An 18,667-nucleotide genomic window follows, 5' to 3' on the forward strand; every position below is an offset into this window, starting at 1 on the left:
TCTCATTTATATACATTCATTATTTTAACTATACTTAATTAAATTAATAAATGTAACATGTCTGAAGAAATATTTAGTAGTTCAGGCAATTCTGTACACAATGCAGTTCAGTAGGATTGTACGGAGAGTGAAAACATCTTTGCCTGCAAAAGGATACTGCTCATTGTTTTCATCATCACTGTAGCTGTAGGAATCTAACACACAGTCAGTCTCTTTAGGGCTTATGAGTGACTTTTCTTTGTCCTCTTCCCAGGCTTCATCACTAGCAAAATCTGAAAAGCCTGTACAGTCTGTTGTGAATCAGAGGAGCATGCACTGATCAAAAGTCATAGTCACTGAATCATGTCTACATAAAAATTAGCATACCCTGAAATAAATCAGCTGTTAAAAAAAAGAACACCTTCCATTTTCAGTCTATTCCCAAACTGTTTGAAATTCTGATTAAGTTAAATTTTTCTCTAAAATGCTGGGTGCTACGGCCCTCCCTGTAAATAGCTGTAAATATCAAAAATTTCATTTGCAAGCATCTTTTGACCACCATCTTAAATATCAATGAAGACAATAGCCAGAGGTAAACTGTGAATCCTCAATGAACCATGTCAATCATAAACCACTGCATGATTTTGTACTATTTAGACCCATTTATGTAAGAGCACAGGATTACTTTATTAACTGAAATAAATGGTAAATTTTCTGACCAGGACTGAGTGACAAAATCAGCTCCATCTAAGACTGGGTACTGCTTCTGTCACTATTAGAGGATGAATTAAAGAAAGAGGACCCGTCCTTATCCTCAGAAAAGTCTGAACCAAATTAAGAACCTATACAAGAGCAGGAGAGAAAATCTGCTTTATACCATGACACCACCAAAACATGCCTTTCCCCATGGAGTCTGTCTGTCTCCATCTTAGAAGGCTGAGGGCACAGTGAGGACAGAAAATAACTGAAGAGCACAATTTTTAATGGAGGATTATTTATTTATCATTTCCTGACATGTTTGCAAAATGGAAAAGCACAGACAAACAATACTATACTAAGTAAGAAATACTATAATGCAGCTGTAATGGAAAGCTATATGATCCAAAATACAGGAAATGTACCCTGCACCACTGGCTGCTTGAGGGAAAAATAATTAACACCCCACCCCCATTTTTATTTATTAAAATAAAAAGTTTTTAAATTTGTAGTGTTCAAAATCATTAATAATATGGTGATAACGTGGATGCAAGTGTCCATGTGTAGTGAGTAATACAGTCACACAAAAGTGATTAATATGATGAAAACAGCACGGGCACAGCTTGTTTAATGCATTCATAGCACTTTGTGTGAACTGTATTAACGTAAAAGTGTACATTAAAATGTAATAGTATGAATAAACAGGCAGTTTAAAATTGCATGCTAATGTGTAAAACAAACAAATATGTAAGATCCATATTATAACGTGCTGCTTTTTCTTACTGTTAAATGGAATATTTGTTTAATTTCAGCTAAAATGTAGCTGTATTTCCAGTCCCACAGCTGAATCATCAGTTCTACTGGACTGGTACTTCTGTGCTCTTCTGTAAGATAGAGGTCAGAGGGGAGCAGGGGGGCAGTGAGTCCACACCCAACAGCTGGCGTGTGCAGGACTCCCAATCACGGCCGATCTCCAGTCTGCTGCACACACATGGGTACTGTCTGTCAGCCCAGCACGCCCAGTCCACAGCTCTCTTCACCGCCTCATAGCACGGCAGCCTACAGGAGAAACAGCTATGTATTACAATTATACAAGCTTTCGTAATATGGGAGCACACTATATAGATACTACCTGCTAGAAAAAGAAAAGGAGTCAGTGAGGCGGAAGAGAGACTGAAAGAGCTCGCCCTCAGTCATCTTCATCACTCTCATCAGCTGCAACACCAGCAGCGTGGCCACCAGCCTCAGGATGTCAGCACTAGCCTTCACACCTAATGAATAAAATCAGAGAAAAAAAAATGTTTAACTGCTTCTGCACTTTGCAGTTCCATCAAGTGATGACACATTGCCACGTTATAGACAAAGCTGACCAAACTTTTTAGAAAACGTTGAATATATCATTAGTTGGCTATGCTCTGAATATGATTTTAAGAAAGTTATGAACGATTGAAATGTATGTATTCAATCAATAATCCTTGATCAGATACAGTACCGTACTCAATAAAACACAGAAGCAGAATAGCAGCTATGTTTACCCAAAGAACAGATGCCTTTTTCTTTCAGGAAAACATTGGCAAAGAAGTCCACATCCAGACCAAGAAATCTACTCAGCTCTGCAGTACATTCCCAGTAGCCGTCCTGTGGCCAACAAAAAATAAAATACATCTCATTCTAAATGAATCTACAGTGCCCTCCATAAGTAATAAAACCAGCGCACTGAAACCAGTCAGATTACAGATAAACTGCACAGTGCTTTTTATCTTTAATCCAAAGGGTTTCAGTGCACTGTATTTATTGCACAGTATACATCCTACTTCTACATTAATATTTTTCAGCATATACATTTTATGTAAGCACAGATATTAGGAAACTGTTTTTGACTGTGGTTAAAAGCTCCTAGTTTCAGAGCACAAGTCATTTATATTCTGTTACCGTCACCTGTGTATAAATTAAGTTGGCATTAATTAAAACTGAGAGCCTGGAACAGAAGCTTAAACACAGTTCATGTTCTTATTCAGAATTGTGGTGGGCTCTGAGCCTTCACAGAACCACTGGGGTCAAGATAGGGACACCATGGACAGGACAAAAGTCCATCTCAAACTATAATATTTTTCAGATTATATTTCAGACTATTTATATTTGTGCACATGGTGATATATTTACCTGATGCTGAAGGTCAAATAGTTCCTCCCAATTGATCATGTCAGGTCGTGTATATTGTTTACACACACTGTCACACTCCAGTAGGTTATGACCAGACTTCCTAACAGGAACTGGGGCAGGTTTTACTGTACGTGCTGCTTGACGTCTTCTACGTCCGCAATAATAGGACGAAGACTTCAAAGAGGCATCATGCATACTCTCAAAATGGCTTGACTGAGGAGGATCACCTAGACGGGGGAAGAAACCTGTATGAAACGATGCAATATACAGCAATGAGTTGAAATTTAAACTATTTAGTTAAAAAGAACTAGATACTGTAGTGTAATAAATGTTCATTCGTATTTGTGAACTTACCCTGGGTTTTAGATTTCAAACATTCAGTGGCAGGAACAGATGGAAAAGCCATATCAGGAGAGGAAGCTCTGTGGAACCTGCTCTCGCTACCAGAGTAACAAATAGAAGATATAGGAGCGCGCTCATATCGGCGTAAACGACTAAGATGACGACGTAGACTAAAAGGAGGATCACTGATATTTATGGGATCAGGAGCAATGGGGCTAGCACAGAACTGCGGAAAATACGCAGGCAGAGGAGCTGGAGCAGTAGCAGAATTTAGAATGGAGGGTAGAGGAAGGCTCTGAACATCATGGCCTATGGGACCAGGAGGACACGGGGGGAGTTCTGTGACACTTAAGGTAGGTACACGATGAGTAGAAATAAGATGGGAGGGAGATGCACCAAACGAAGGAGCAGGAGGGCCACTTAAAAGAGCGAGGTTGAGATTCGGAGCCGAGAAGGTCATATCAGAACAGGGTACTGGAGAACAAATTATAGGACAATAAGAACGAGACTCAATAGCTGTTAAAACTGAACCAAACGGAGGGTCCTTCGTGATAATAGGAGGAGGAGCAGGAGGAGAAGCAATACCAAGGGGAAAAGGCATCCTCTTTTTTCTGCATTTTAAATCTGAGACTTCATGAACACCTGAGATGGAATGGGAGTCAGGAGCAATGGCAATTGCAGAACCAGAATCACATTCAGATATCAATGCAATTTGTTCATTACAGGCTGAAATTTCGGGCTCAGCACCACCATCTAGCGATAAAGAGTGTAATCCACTTTGCAGAAATGAGCGCTTCATTGGTAATGAAAAATTGACATATCCAGAGCATTCAGCAATGTCACTCCTACTTTCAGCATCAAATGCCCAATCATATGACATCTCGCAAAGAACAGCCTCCTCCTGGGATAAAGGGAAAAAAGGTAATCAAAGCAAAGTTTAATTTAAAGTTAAAAATAAAACCAAATCGATTTGTCTCGATTATATATTTATAAATCTTTATTTCTTTGCATTTATCTTTTAACTGGAAAAGTCTATGACCCCAACATACCTCTTCTTCCGAAGACATCTGCTTCTCCTCTGTCCAGCCCATGTAGGGAAGAACATCAACATCCTCCTCTGCAATGATCTTTGGGACATCAGTGATTCCAGACTCAGGCTGCTCCTTGTCCTGTACACAGAATAAAGGGAATACATCCTCTTTGGAACATCTGTTACGCTCTACAAAAAGAAGTGATGCAAATCTGCAAAATTAAGCCTTCTGTCACCTGAAGAGGAACCTGGAACCCTTAGCATATCAGTACTAAATACACACACAGTCGGCCTACCTATGCACATATACAATCAACAGATATACTGCCTGCCAGGACCACCTCAGAGCGGCTAGTATCTGGGTGGCGGAACGTTCTCAGCACTGTAGTTACACTGACGTGGTGGTGATGTGTTATTACGTTGCACTAACATGAGTGGATCAGACAAAATAAAACAAATTTAGTGTCTTAACATGAACAGTTAAAGACTTCTATCAGTCAGCAGTGATCATACCCTTTCTTCAATGGCAACAAAGCTGGTGAACTGGGACAGGATGGAGAATTCTTTACTGAGCTCAATGACATAGGATTTCAGCTCCATCTTCTTTCCCTGTTAATGGCAGTGTAAAAGAAAAAACACACACTCAGCCCTGAGTCATTTTTCTGTCATCACACACCATGAAATTACATTCAAAATGCAAACACAAATGTACATAGTATATAATCAAGAACGACACAAAGTAAATATTTTTCCTGGCACTGTTTTCTAGAATGAACGAATCTTGTACTGTGGCCTGAGCCAGTTCACAAAGGCCTCACTTCTGACTGTGAAAAAGTGCCCCAAAAGGGCCAGGAAACCCATTAAACATGTAAATGTAAAACCATTCTAGAGTCTGCTGTCCTTACTTCATGTTCTGCTTCGCTAGAACCAAGACTGCCATCTTCAAAGTCTCTGATAATTGCTCTTGCTGTTAGTTTGTGAAGAAACTAAGGCAAACAGAAACGCAAACAAGAGAATATTAACAGTGATAACCGAGGATAAATATTAGGTGAAACAATATTATTGTAGGATCCAAGTCTTACTGTTCCTTTAGTCTTCTGTAGCTCTGTTGTGGAAACCACTGTCTGAAGCTCCTGACCACTCAGATCACCAAACAGAGTGGCCTATAGAGAGCACGAGCTTTGAGTTTTTTTTTTAAATGTCAGATCTACCTCATTCACCATTTATCACTGAGAAAATAACATTGACAGACCTGAGTGCAGTGTGGCACAAAGCCATAAACCAGAGTGTGACAGTCACTGAAGAGAGCGTGGAGCTGGGAAGGGGCTTGAACAGGAGGGGGCGCCCTGGGGTTGAACTGTTGCCACTTCACTGCCACTGAACTACAGCCTGGAGATGCCATGCACTTCACCTGAGATTTTACCTGGAACAGGCAAGCAGCCACATTTCACAAATATGCCACACACACACACACACACACACAATGCAACACATAATGAAGTGGAACTCACCTTCTCAGCCCAAGTGTGTTTGGTTTTTGTGTCAAAAAACTCATATGCTCCTCCACCTGCCTGAGCTAAAGCTCTCAGCATGTGTCGATTAGCTGTTGGGCTGCAAACAAATACACTGTTGGTTTCTGACTTACACACCAAAAGTTCAGTGGTCAAATTCCCAATGTTTTTGTACTATTAACAAGACAATATATTTTAAACAGATTCACTACAGAACAAACTGACACTTGATGCATAGGGGAAGGCATCCATAACTCCTGTACTGTTTTTTAAAGCCAAAGCTGCTGAGCACTGACCTGAGGCCGCAGGTGAAGAGGCGTGTGTGATGGGTGTTTTCTCGAACCAGCTGCAGTGTTTGAGGTTGGTTCTGAACATGTCCATCAGAGAGCAGGAGAACATTCCTTATGCCATGGGTTGGAGGCAGCAGATTTAGACTGCGCAGGGGCCTCCACAGCTCAGTGCTGCCCCCAACAGCAGGAGAGGTCTAATGGTACAAATAGAAATAGCTTAAGCGTTTAATTCCAAAAGACATTATAATCAACTTTCTAGGGGATTTGTAGCCAAGTCTTCCACATACCCCTTATTCATGTGATTATTTAGTGTGAAGTTGAAGAGGACTCACCATGATGAACTTCTTGGCTGATTTAAACACATCCATATTCTTTAGTGCATTTGGTGAATGGAAAGCTTCCTTAAAATCTGTTAAATAGAAATGTTAAGGTTTTCCATGAAATAATTCTAAATCCTGCTGCCTAAACAATAATTTCCCTGAACAAACAGAATATGTAAATACTCTAAAATAGTAAAATAGCACTAAATTAACAGGCTTTCCTTTCTTAGCTGTAAGACACATGAAGCAAGACACAAACCAGTCCCAAAAGAGATGATGTTGACTCGTAATGCACGGTCCAATGAGTGAAGAACATTTACAGCGATTCTGCGTGCGTTCACCATGGCCTCTCCTCGCATGGACTCTGATGTGTCCAGCAAAAGAACCACGTCACTCACACCAGAGGCAGAAACACCACTGGACTCAAAATCTGGATAAAACACCAGCATGCAAGCCTGCATAGGTCAAACACATCCAGAGTTAGGGGAAAAGAACTGTAAATTAGTTTCATTTAAATTCATGATTTTAAAAATCACATATAATATTATCTTTTAAATTTACCTCACTCTCTTTTTCGGGATGTTTCTCCACCCACATCCTGGGCATATGGATCTGAGACAGAGTAAAGCTGAGCCGGAAGCCGTCAGCACTTAGAGTCTGTTTTGGTAATGTACTTACTACAGCCTTACAGTCAGTCCTCTATAAGAAAACAGTTCCAGTTTCATATCACATCAATACATGGAGAACATACAGTAGCAGTAACAAGCAAAACCACATTCACTGATAGGACACATGGTGAGGAAGTTTAATTTGGGTGTGAGGGAATATGAGGTATATGATGAATTGGGATTTTGTGTTTTTGATTTTGTTTATATGTAATTAAATTTGTGTTGTTTGTATAATGTGGTGTGTAAGGGTATTGTATTTGTTATAGAGCCATTGTGGGACGCAAGACAAATTTCAGAGAGCTCTGGCAGTAATGTGTATTGTATTGTACATGCTAGGGATGAACAACTGGCTGCAAAGTGTGGATTATTGGGCCAAACACGCAATTTCCTTGGCAGACCTGTGTTTTCTCTATTTTTTCCTTTTGCATACAAAAATAACAAAGCATTTGGTACGCTTGAATATTTGAACTCAGCTGCTGTACCAAAATGCTCTCTGTAGCATTTATGCATGTTTTGAGCTACACAGTCTGTTGTAATTAATACAGCAAGTGTTACAATATGATCTTTTAAATAGCAAGTACTGTAATTTATTATGCACAGTGGGCTAAAAGAAATCCTGAAAATGTAGTAATAAGTTCCTTGTGTACGCAACCCACATAGTGCAACCTTAGAATAAAAAAACATAACAGATATCTCTGAAAGTCCTGCAATTTTGAATTTCATGAAAAGATTAAAAATGGTGGATTACTCAATTACTAATATATTCCAAAACAAAAGACAAATACAAAGACACACCTTTGTTTTGATTAGATGAGAACACTCCAGGTCAATGATTTCAAAAGGCATTTCAATGGACATGCACAAAGAAAACTCCCTAGAAAAAAATAAAAAGCATAGACGTAAGTAGTTTTAGTCATGGATACATTATTTATATATATAAAAAATCTGAATGTCATATGCATGTATTCCTCACCCTTCTGACTCAAGTTCTTTGACACAAACTTTCTCAACAGTTGTCTGCAACACAAACACACTCATTATCACATTATCAGGGCTAGCTCAGCAAGGCAACATTCAGAAGTTTAACCCTGTACTTTCACATAAATCAAAATTTCTTCTCTACCTGGGTCCTCTGATTGAGAGCGGCACTCTGCTGCCACGGAGCCACACTGCCTGGGAGAGAGAAGAGGATGCGGCTTGCTCTCACAACCATCTCAGTGATGAAGGTCACTTTGATCAGCACTGTTGCTCCAGGGGGCAGGTTCCCCACACTGATTGTGAAGACATCCTGAAGGGCAAGAATGTGTACATTAACGCACACACACACACAAATATTGTGAAGGATGAAGAAAGAACCTTTAATTAGAAGAAGGAGAATTAGGAGAAGATAATGTAAAGTACCTTTAAGGAACACAACTGGACTTTGAATACCCTTTTTTCTGAGAGTGTAATTATGCATAGTACATACATTTATATAACAAAACAAAACAAAAAAAAAAGTGACTCATACAGGTGCATCCTGGTCCATCAGGTAGGCTCCATGCCCTTTCTCCACAGCTTGCCTGTACTCTCTACGTGCCTGCTCCTTCTCCTTCACCTGAAAAAAGGCAAATAGAAACAGGATCTATAGACTACACTGGCAAAAGTGAAACTGAACTGAATTGTAGGAACAAAAATGCCAGCAAAGTTTAACTACCTTTCCAATAACATGCTTTCCATTAATGAAGGCTTCAAACCCACACACTGCTGCCGTCTCTTCTAAAGGAAAGACATACTTTGCCTCAATAGAAATAGTACTGTCGTTTGTGTATGTCTGGAAAATTATAACCTGTAAAAAGAAAGACAAGATTTACATTAAAAGCCCACATTTGATCTGCCCACATTCATTTTATTGATTATGAATTTCCACAGCATTATTTGGGCATCAGTGTAATGGAATTGCATTCTCTGGAGAAATGGAGCTTGAGGATGAGCTGGAGAACTAACCATCATCAGCATCCAACCTCATCAATGTCGCTGTTAAAAAAGCTCACAATGTTTCAACATTTAATTTAACGTGAGTAGAAAATGTAACTGGAGCATTTAGGGGTGGGAAGGTTGAGAAGACCTCAAGTGACATCTCAGTGTTTATTAACTGCATTGTTGAACATAATTGATACTTGATTACAGTATCAGAGCTTCACTACACAGCAAGTAGCAGTGTAACACTTTACCTGAGACAGCAGGTCCATCAGTTTACACCTCACATGCACAGACTTTAGGGGGAGCGTCTGACCACTGCTATTTAACAAACCAGCAGTGACCCCATCCAGAGGGTTCTTAGTCACCTCAAAACCATCATTGTCATCAAATGGCACTGGAATACCGAACACACATACACACAACACAGTGAATACAGCTAACCTACATCAATGTTGAGCCTACTTTGGATTTATAGGAAGTAAACACTTCACTGTTCATCCGATTAGTAACTGTGGTTTAAGAATACATCAAGTCAGTTTTAGTGTGTTGTTTATTACAGAGTGATATTGTGATGAGAAGGTCAGACACTCACAAAGGTCAGAAGTAAGTAGAGAGTTCGTAAGCTCTACAGATTTGTCGATATGAGGCTGAAAGGTTTTCAGCTGGTCCTGCTTCAGAGAAAACTGAACTACGTATTTCAGCCTGACCTGGTCTGTGTTATACACCACATATTCATCATCCTGAAACACACACAGAAACCTGGTAATCCAAACTCTAAGAAAACATACTGTCCAAAGAAATGCTTTTATGAACAAAATTTCACCTCAAAATCTGAATGTGTGGTTTGGGTGCGGTGCACACCGTGCACACTGTGGTAGCCTTCAGGAGCACAGGTCAGAGTGGTGTCCCTCTTGTTCAGGTTCTTACACTGACCCAAAGCTACATCACATACCAGCAGCAGCCGCGTGCCATCTGTTGCACTGGGCTTGGAATATTTGACTGAAGTGCTGAAAGACAAAGCAATCTGCTAAGGATCTAATGTTAAATCAAAACTGATATAAACATTGACTTTAGACCATTATAAATAAAAGCATTTGGGAGTGAATGAATATTCAAATAAGGCTTGTTGGAAGTAAACTCTTTAGTCCTGTAATACTAATGGCATGGAGGCAGAAAGCTAGCTCATAATGAAAAGAAATTGAAGAGCAGGAGCAAGGAACACCACAAAAACATTTAACAGCAGATAATGGGATATTTCACATAGGAGGACATCTCATTTAGCCAGATAAGCCAAAATTGATAATTATCCAATAGTAAAGATCCCTAGAGCTTGTCCAATTGGACAGTCTTTACTTTGGGCCTAAGTTATCTGGCCAACCTGAGAAATCCTGTTTGTGAATACCTCCTGCCTGGAGAAAGCAGGATGTAACAGTAAATCACCACTATCGGAGTTGGGAAATGCTGTGTCGGTTCCTATCTGATGACTATAATAACACTGAACATCATTAAAGAGTACAGAACTTTTCCAAATGTATTATGTACAGACACTGACCTTAGAGAGTTGCTAAAGTAGATACCACCTCCCAGATTCCCCACATCCGTTCTTTCAATCCCGTGCTGCTCAACTCCAAATCTTGGCAGTAGCAGACCCCTGGACACAACCAAATCAATCCCACTCAGGTACACTTTCTATGTTTTGTGTGTGTGTGTATGTGTGTGTGTGTGTGTGAGAGAGAGAGAATGACAGAGAAAGAGGGCAATTAAGTGTAATTTACTGCAGTGTTGTATCACAACACCACACTTTTCTTTATTCCAAATGAGTGTAAAACCATGATTAAAATTAAAGACTAAATATATTAAAACATGAACTGGTGTTGCCAGGTGTCTCAAGCATGGCATGTCCACGGAGAAGGTATCAAGCACCAACATAAATAACATTTCATACAAGCATACTTCATACCAATATAAACAATAGAAAATTCATAAATAACTACTAAGACAGACATATTATGTATTTGTTTTATAAAAAAACAAATATCACCAGATTTTACAGAATATAAAAAGAATTTACCAGGCCATTTTCATTTCATGGATTGGATTTCAATACCATACATGAAAGTGGCCCAAATCTGATTTTAAAATGTCAGATACAATGTGATTTGAGCTGTTCATACAGTCATACAAACGACATATCCATGCCACTTTTATCCATATAAGTGACAGAGAGAGACTCACTCTTACCGAGAGAGAATTCCCACAAAGCTGCTGGGACTAGATGAATGGAGGAGGGGCTTAACATTACCAAGCTCCTCTTTAAACAAATGAAGCTCTGATGCTCTGTTCACGTGTAGTATGTTGTGGATCTGCATGGGCCTGTAGTAACATTAAACATAAACATAAACACAGACACACAATATAAGATGTGCATACACAGATACAGAGCAATATTTTAAAAACGATTATATATGACACATATTATGTAATAATTATACATACATATCCTGCAAAAGCTGGCAGACAGACTGAAACTCTGGGCTTTGTGAAGGCACTGGTTCAATGCTGCATCTCAGGGCTCTGTACTTTCCCAGAGAAGATGGAGAGGGGTTTCCCAAAGTTGCCTCGGTCATATTCAGAATATCTCGGATCACCTGGGGAGGTTCAGTTGTACAATTTCAGGATTGAAAACAGTGTACATTCTGGCATGTTCTTAAAATGGTGATGCATGCTCCTGCATTTTGGGATGAAAGCTTGAACTCAAACCAGCTGCTTACTGATAAGAATGGACATATATGTATATATATGTTGTACAGTATATGTTTAATATTTTGCACTAAAACCTACAGTGATTGTGTGTTAAATGCATTACCTGGCAGAGGTCTAGTTTCTGAGACACAAGCTTCTGTTTTGAGTCAGGCTCCTTCATTCTGAGAGGTAATAGGGTATTGACCTCCTCCAACAGAGCTTTCACCTCCTCCTCACTCACACACTTCTGTACCTGCAGCAGCAAACCCTCCACCCTGCTCACCTGTATACACACACACACAGACACAGACACAGACACAGACACACACAGACACAGACACACACACAGACACACACACACAAATAAAGATTTAATGCTCACAGGATTGTACAGGTAACTTGGTGCTGTTTTGCCAACCAATAGCGTGATGCTAATGCTGTAGCCCTGTCTCATCTTGAACACTGCCTTCCACACATTTAAACCCCCTTCCTCTTTTCGCTTATGGTCAACTCTAACCATATAACAATAATTTTTATGAGAGTTTATCCACGTTCCTCCATTTTAGTAATGCATGCTTGAGTTTTAATAACTCTTCCTGTGGGTGACCTTCGGTCTGCTAAATACATTAAAAACCATGTTTTATATAAAAATCAAGCAGCAAATGTATTTAGGCAGAGATATATACATGGAAAATGTGTATATGGTGGACAACAGAAAAATTATAAAATTTTGCAGAAAATGACATGATTAAAAATATCCTGTACAAAACTGACTGAACTCCATCACAACCAGTCCAACAGAGGCAAATCAATGCAACAACCGAAAAACCATAAAGACGAGAACAATCTAAATCAATAACCAGACCGATAAAACCAAATAATAAAATACACAAAATAAAATCAGAATCAAATTGATTTTTTGTCTTATTTACACCTAACATTTTTGATGTAGGTTCTGTCATATGAAATTAAACCAACTATTGTACTTTTGGCTATGTTTCATAGCCAAATAATAAATATGAGCTTGATACTGATATTCATTCTGTTATCAACCTTTATCAAGCAGAAAGTATGAAAAAAGTTATGTCAATATGATTATTTCATAGCATTGTGTGTTTTTTGTGTTGTTTTATTAATATTAAACTTGAAATATAATTCTATCATTCAATTCAATGAACTGAAATTTCTCTAATTACTGCAAAATATCAAGATTATATCTGTGCCTTTGCAACAAATAACCATATATGTAAAAGTCTGTAAACACAGTAAATGTGTAATTACGTTGCCTGATTCCATCAATTTCATATAAAACAGTCACCAAAGCATTTCCTCTGTTTATTAGGCACTAGATATATTTTCATTTATATGCATTCTCACAATCAAAAGCAGTAGAAACTGTACTATTAAATTGGTAATTGCTGATATATGATTCTACACTGCAGAGGCTCATAGGATAAAATAATGTAAAAAATAATAATCATGTAATAATATGCTAAAAGATATTCAAAATCCTACATACATCATTCAGACTGATGCTGGAGACAGGAACAGTCAGGATGTTGCTGAGAGACCCGAGGGCCTCTGTCCATATGAGTTCCACAAAGGCGCCCACTTCCTGAGAGACTGTACTGCAGTTCAGCTTCTCTTCCAAGAACAGCTGTAAATCATACAAGTCACAGTGTACAATCTGAGCTCCTTGGTTCTCACATTTTATGACTAAATAATTATTGTTAAAATACAATTACACACCATTAACGTAATGATTTTTATTCATCAAAGTCTTTACAATTAAACATACAATTTGTCATTGTCCTTATTCACAATCTCCACAATGCACTCAAATAAGCCAAATGTAAAGTAAACTGACATAATCTACTACAATAACAACACATTTCCATTCCCTTAAAGACACCGTATGAGATTCTGGAGAACAACACTGAGGTTTGTACTTGACACTGTGAGAAATGCGTCCCTCCTTTAATTGTTCCTTCAGAAGCTCCATTTTGTGTTTTGTTTCTCTGTCTGAACCACTAGGTATGTTTCCTGGTTGCACAGCCCAGGCTAGAGATAGCCATCTATGAGGAAATATTCACTGAATATTATAAAAAATTGTGGAGGAATGAAATCACATACAGTGCCTTTAAAAGGTCCCATTCCTTCTAGAAAATGGTTTCTAAACTTAGAATCCAAGATCTTCTAGTAACTGTAGAGTTTCACTGACCTGCTGCAGGCCATGGGACGCCAACTTCTGTGCCACTGGAAGAAGTGTTCTTGCTGATGTAAAGTCGCTTTTATTGAGTTCATCCTGCCACATCAAATATACATCCACAGCTTCCTCAGAGCTGGAGCTGTACATCTGCTTTTCCTTCACTATGGTTTTCTTTAGCAGAGGAAAAACAATAAAAACACTAATATAGACACTGGTATAGAAATTCATAGCAATATTGCTTTAGGTTTTACTTAACTCTAACCTACCTAAAATAGTGAGACACTAATGTACTTTATTTGGGTTCATTTTTACATGGCTTACTGAGGTTTTCAGTTACACTTGGTGGATCCTTTTACTGAGTTTTTCATGGCGGCTCGGTGGTGCAGCAGGTAGTGTCGCAGTCACACGGCTCCAGGGGCCTGGAGGTTGTGGGTTTGATTCCCGCTCCGGGTGACTGTCTGTGAGGAGTTGGTGTTCCTCCCTGTGCTCCGGTTTCCTCCCACAGTCCAAAAACACATGTTGGTAGTGTGAAAGTCAAAAGTGTGTGTGTCTGTGTTGCCCTATGAAGGACTGGCGCCCCCTCCAGGGTGTATTCCCGCCTTGTGCCCAATGATTCCAGGTAGGCTCTGGACCTACCGTGACACTGAACTGGATAAGCAGTAACAGATAATACAGATATATATATCAATTACATTTTTGACATGCTGTCAACATGCTATTGATTAAATATCTAGTGAAATTACTGAAGAGGAAAAATCAAAATATCCATTAGACACTTGCAAAAGTACTACTGTAAAGAATAGTACACCAGTAATTTCAGGGCAAGGCAGGAACACATACTGGAGGGGGTGCCAGTCCTTCATAGGGTGACACACACACACATAACTACGGACAGTTTTGAGTTGCCAATCCACCTACCAACGTGAGTTTTTGGACTGTGGGAGAAAACTGGAGCACCCGGAGGAAACCCACATAGGCACGTGAGAACACACCAAACAGTCACCCGGAGCGGGACTTGAACCCACAAACTCCAGGTCTCTGGAGCTGTGTGACTGTGACACTATCTGGCCAGATGTGAAGGAGCTATCAGAAGGTCTAGTCAGTGGTTGTGGATAAGGAGAGCACAGATTACTTGAAGAAATGCACTGTAGAGTTGCTTGTGGTTGTTGGTGATGTAGCACGTAGAGTTCACATGGAACTGGTGACCCTGAGCATGAATTAACGGTGCCAGTGGGGCTAGGTACAGCCTTAGTCACCAGGGAGGCCAGTGTGGATTTATGGTGGTTGATGGTTAAGGATAAGTCAGGACTGTAAAGCTGGCTTGGAGGGGGTGGGTCTAGGACACCAGACTTCACTGTTGAGCCTTCTGGAGGTGTCACTGGCTTAATTCAGCAAAACACTGATGAGGGGAGGTGCCTACCTCATGCCCCCTGTGAACAGCTAGTGATGCAGTGGGTGGTTGGGGTACTCATGGGCTGGGCTCAGTGAGTAACCGTAGTTGTTAAGGATAGCTGGTTGCTGATCAGATTGTAAATTGCCACAGCAACCCTAGTGGGTAAATGTAGGAGCAATTTTGGTGGCTGCAGGTTGGAAGAGAGTGTGGTGGCCCCTATGTGAAGCTCTAATGAATTGGCATAGGATATTTTACATTTTATCCTGTGTATAATTATTATTACAAATAAGCAGCATAGAATCAGCAGAATTAACTGTACATAAGGATTTTAATGCTTTTTTTTTATTCAAACAAGCTCACCTCTCTCTCATTCATGACAGAATTAACTACACAGTAGTGCTGTCCTGCTTTTCCTCTGGCACACTGAAGCTCTAAAACTGACCAGGTTTTGGTTGCAGCCTTAAAAAAAGAAAAAGAAAAAGTAACTACCCACACACATGCAAGAGGTTACAGATATACTTTGCTTATCTGGAGCTGTTGTAAAAGGCAGCATTCCACACCATTAATTTTCTTGAGTAGCCATTGCAAGTGTGATGTGTGATTTGCAAGATTGCTTTAACTTGAATCAAGGTACTTCTTAACCAAGCAAACTAACACACAGGAATATATTGCCCACATTATTTCCTTTTATCTGCTCAGCATTGTGTCTCAATGTGTGTATGTACCCAACAATAAAGTAAGTACCATAATTAGGTAAATTAAAGGATGTCTCAGTGTGAGTGATGGGTAGAGCAAATAAGCAATAGCTATAAACCCATATTTTATTTTTTTTTTATTTCTAATTACATTTTGGATGGACAGTCCAAATAAACTCACCTCATGAAAAATGGAGTACTTTGCCACTTGGAAGTGTGCAGGAAATTCTGGTATATCACAATCATTTTGCTTGTATACTCTGCATGTTGGGATTTCAGAAAGCTTTGATTAAACAAGCAGAAAAGCACAAAACAATAACTGACAATAAGTAAACTGGTAATAACTGCTCATAGAAATAAAGACTAGGGCACACCTTGATTTCCCCAGATATGTGCTTCCCTTCACTTGAGGTTCAGTTCTCACTGTTTTATTATCAATGTTCTGGGCCTGGGGCTGACCTCTGAACTTCAGTCCTACTGGGGGGAAGAAAAATAAATAAATAAATCAACATAGCACATAGTGTGGACATACAAAAGTAGTCTTGGTACACCACTATCTATTCTTTTCTTCAAAATACACATATTCCACAAGAATACAGTCTCTAATACCACTAATGTTATTTTGGAAAGCAACAACCAAGCAGAGCTAATTTTGTTAACATTTTAAATATCAATGTTTAGGAAATCTCAGAGAATTTCACCTTAGCTAATTTAGAATCAGTATTTATTTCAGAAATGTATAGTCCCTTGATAAGGAACTATCTGTGAGAACAATTGCAGATAAAATGTATGCCATATTAAAAAAAAGTCTTTAAAAACACATTCCAATATCTCTGGCTGATTATAAGCCATGCAAACTCAAACACCAAGCCAAGAAGACATGATCCTGTCATCTAAGATATTCAGCAATAGATAAATCTAAATAAAATACTATACACATACACTAAAGGAACAGACAGTAATTATGGTGTACCATATTATATGCCTTTCTTAAAAGCAACATCTCTGATTGTGGGGAATATCTGTTATTTAGTTTGTTTATGTTCCGAAGCTCTGCATGTTTTAAGGTGGAAAGTAAGACTGTAGTTTGTATGTGGCTAGAGTTTAATGTTTTAATCACCGTCTGAATTATCACAGAAACTCATTTGTAACTTGAGATGTTTAGTTTTCTAGCACTCTCAGTCTGTGTTTACATTTATGCAGGTAGTGCTCTCCCGAATTCTCAGTTCTATCTATAACAAATAGAAGGTCTAGGATACCCACCAATGAAGCATGAATTGAGCAATATCCCCATTCTGATTCATGCTTTTCAATGTTTGGACATATTTCAAAATCTCTGTCTCTACCCAGAGACAATACTGAACATCAATCAGTATTAAGCTGGAATTTCACCCAGTGTTTCATACTAGCATTCACATGAAGACATCTCCCACACTCAAAGCTCTATTTATCCAGTCTTGACACATGTAATATATCACATACACACAGCAATACCCAGCCCCGTCTGTTAGCAAACAGAGTTAATCATGTTATGACATAACTACTCCATTTTGTCTTGAAACAGAAAGCAAATAAACGGGTGCATCATGTTTAAAATATTGCAGCCATGTATCAACTGCCCTTTCAACTCTGCTTTAACAGTGTATTATTGCAAATATACACCTGGGTTCAAATACCTGGGTGTGGATGAGGTTGGTGTGTCAGATCAGTTTGCTGTGGCTTTAAGATGTGTTCGTTCACAGGCAGAAGGAATCCTTTCTCCAGGCAGCTCCACACAAACTGTAGCCCCACCACAGGGATATGGTGCTTCTCAGCACTTCTCTGTCTGTTAGTACTCAAGTCCTCCAGACTGCTGGTCACCACAAACGTACACTGCACAAGACACAGAAGTCTGCTTTAGCCCAGTATCTGTGTGCTGCAGGTCTGCTATAGTGTTATGAAAGCTAGGTGCTGGATGTACTATGTTCTGTGAACTCTGTTGTATTTTTCACCTTACAGATTAATACTATTTCTCTGCAAATGTTTATGTAGTTACTAGTCAGATAATTAGCTACACAATAGTCATGGCATTATATGAATATCATCATTGGACCACAGTTCCAGATACAACAAATCGATAAAAGAACAAAAAAGACAAAAGTAACTAAAAGTCTATACCTTCTGGGTGAGTACATAAACAATCTGTCCTCCATTGTCCAGTACAGCAGATGTCAGCTTTTTCTTCTCCTTGTAAGGCACTTTTTTCAGGTCAAGGACCACAGAGCAGTCCTTAAACACAGACATGGCTGAAAAAGAATAACACAGCCCAGAACAGGGCCAGAATAAAGAGTAAAAGCAGTAAGAAGTCAAGGCATCTCGGTGAGCAATGTATTTCTGCAGAAGTCTGGGGGAGGGACCTGCCGGGAACTAGGAAGTAACAACACATATGTAGCTAGCTTACAAGAATTTATTGTGTAACTGAACTCTATAAAGCCTTCAGCGCAGAAGACCCTGATAAAAATACTAAACACTTTAAATAGCCTACAGTGTGAGCGCGATGTTTACAGACAGCGTTAGGCCAAACTAGCAATAACATTCCGTATGATAGGCTCTTCTTGCTAATATTCGGTTTAAAGATACTGACCTCTTATTCACGAACAAAAATCAATGTCTGTATTTCGGCGAACC

The 18,667-nt window shown here is 39.2% G+C and overlaps 1 protein-coding gene across 4 annotated transcripts; it reads right to left on the reverse strand.

Annotated features, from left to right (window-relative positions):
- Positions 1-970: 970 nt before the first annotated feature.
- parp4 (poly (ADP-ribose) polymerase family, member 4) lies at positions 971-18,667 on the reverse strand. 4 transcript variants are annotated; one of them, XM_066687002.1, is made up of 35 exons: positions 18,624-18,667; positions 18,158-18,285; positions 17,677-17,872; positions 16,375-16,477; positions 16,182-16,260; positions 15,666-15,764; positions 13,925-14,083; positions 13,223-13,360; positions 11,828-11,986; positions 11,458-11,609; positions 11,203-11,334; positions 10,514-10,612; positions 9,785-9,968; positions 9,554-9,701; positions 9,213-9,355; positions 8,696-8,827; positions 8,510-8,596; positions 8,123-8,287; positions 7,973-8,016; positions 7,795-7,873; positions 6,893-7,030; positions 6,591-6,786; positions 6,344-6,420; positions 6,018-6,205; positions 5,722-5,821; positions 5,463-5,633; positions 5,293-5,373; positions 5,116-5,196; positions 4,724-4,819; positions 4,230-4,349; positions 3,193-4,081; positions 2,839-3,083; positions 2,211-2,313; positions 1,808-1,946; positions 971-1,734 (listed from the first exon to the last, which is right to left on the reverse strand). In XM_066687002.1, the coding sequence occupies exons 2-35, from the start codon at positions 18,281-18,283 to the stop codon at positions 1,533-1,535; spliced, it is 5,250 nt and encodes a 1,749-aa protein (XP_066543099.1). In that variant the 5' UTR covers positions 18,284-18,285; positions 18,624-18,667; the 3' UTR covers positions 971-1,532. The 4 variants fall into 4 exon arrangements, with proteins under 4 accessions (XP_066543099.1, XP_066543100.1, XP_066543101.1 ...); XM_066687003.1 differs by lacking the exon at positions 18,624-18,667 and having other exon boundaries at positions 16,375-16,474; positions 18,158-18,546; XM_066687004.1 differs by lacking the exon at positions 18,624-18,667 and having other exon boundaries at positions 2,839-3,065; positions 18,158-18,544.

This window comes from Hoplias malabaricus, chromosome 12 (assembly GCF_029633855.1).
Source record: "Hoplias malabaricus isolate fHopMal1 chromosome 12, fHopMal1.hap1, whole genome shotgun sequence".
Lineage (NCBI taxonomy): Eukaryota > Metazoa > Chordata > Actinopteri > Characiformes > Erythrinidae > Hoplias > Hoplias malabaricus.

Coding starts and splice junctions, on each gene's coding strand:
- parp4 (XM_066687002.1), bottom strand. CDS start 18,283: ATGTCTGTGTTTAAGGACTGCTCTGTGGTCCTTGACCTGAAAAAAGTG. Junction 10,613..11,202: donor TTTGTGGGAATTCTCTCTCG/GTAAGAGTGAGT, acceptor GGTTGTGTCCAG/GGGTCTGCTACTGCCAAGAT. Junction 9,969..10,513: donor TACTTTAGCAACTCTCTAAG/GTCAGTGTCTGT, acceptor TTTGTCTTTCAG/CACTTCAGTCAAATATTCCA.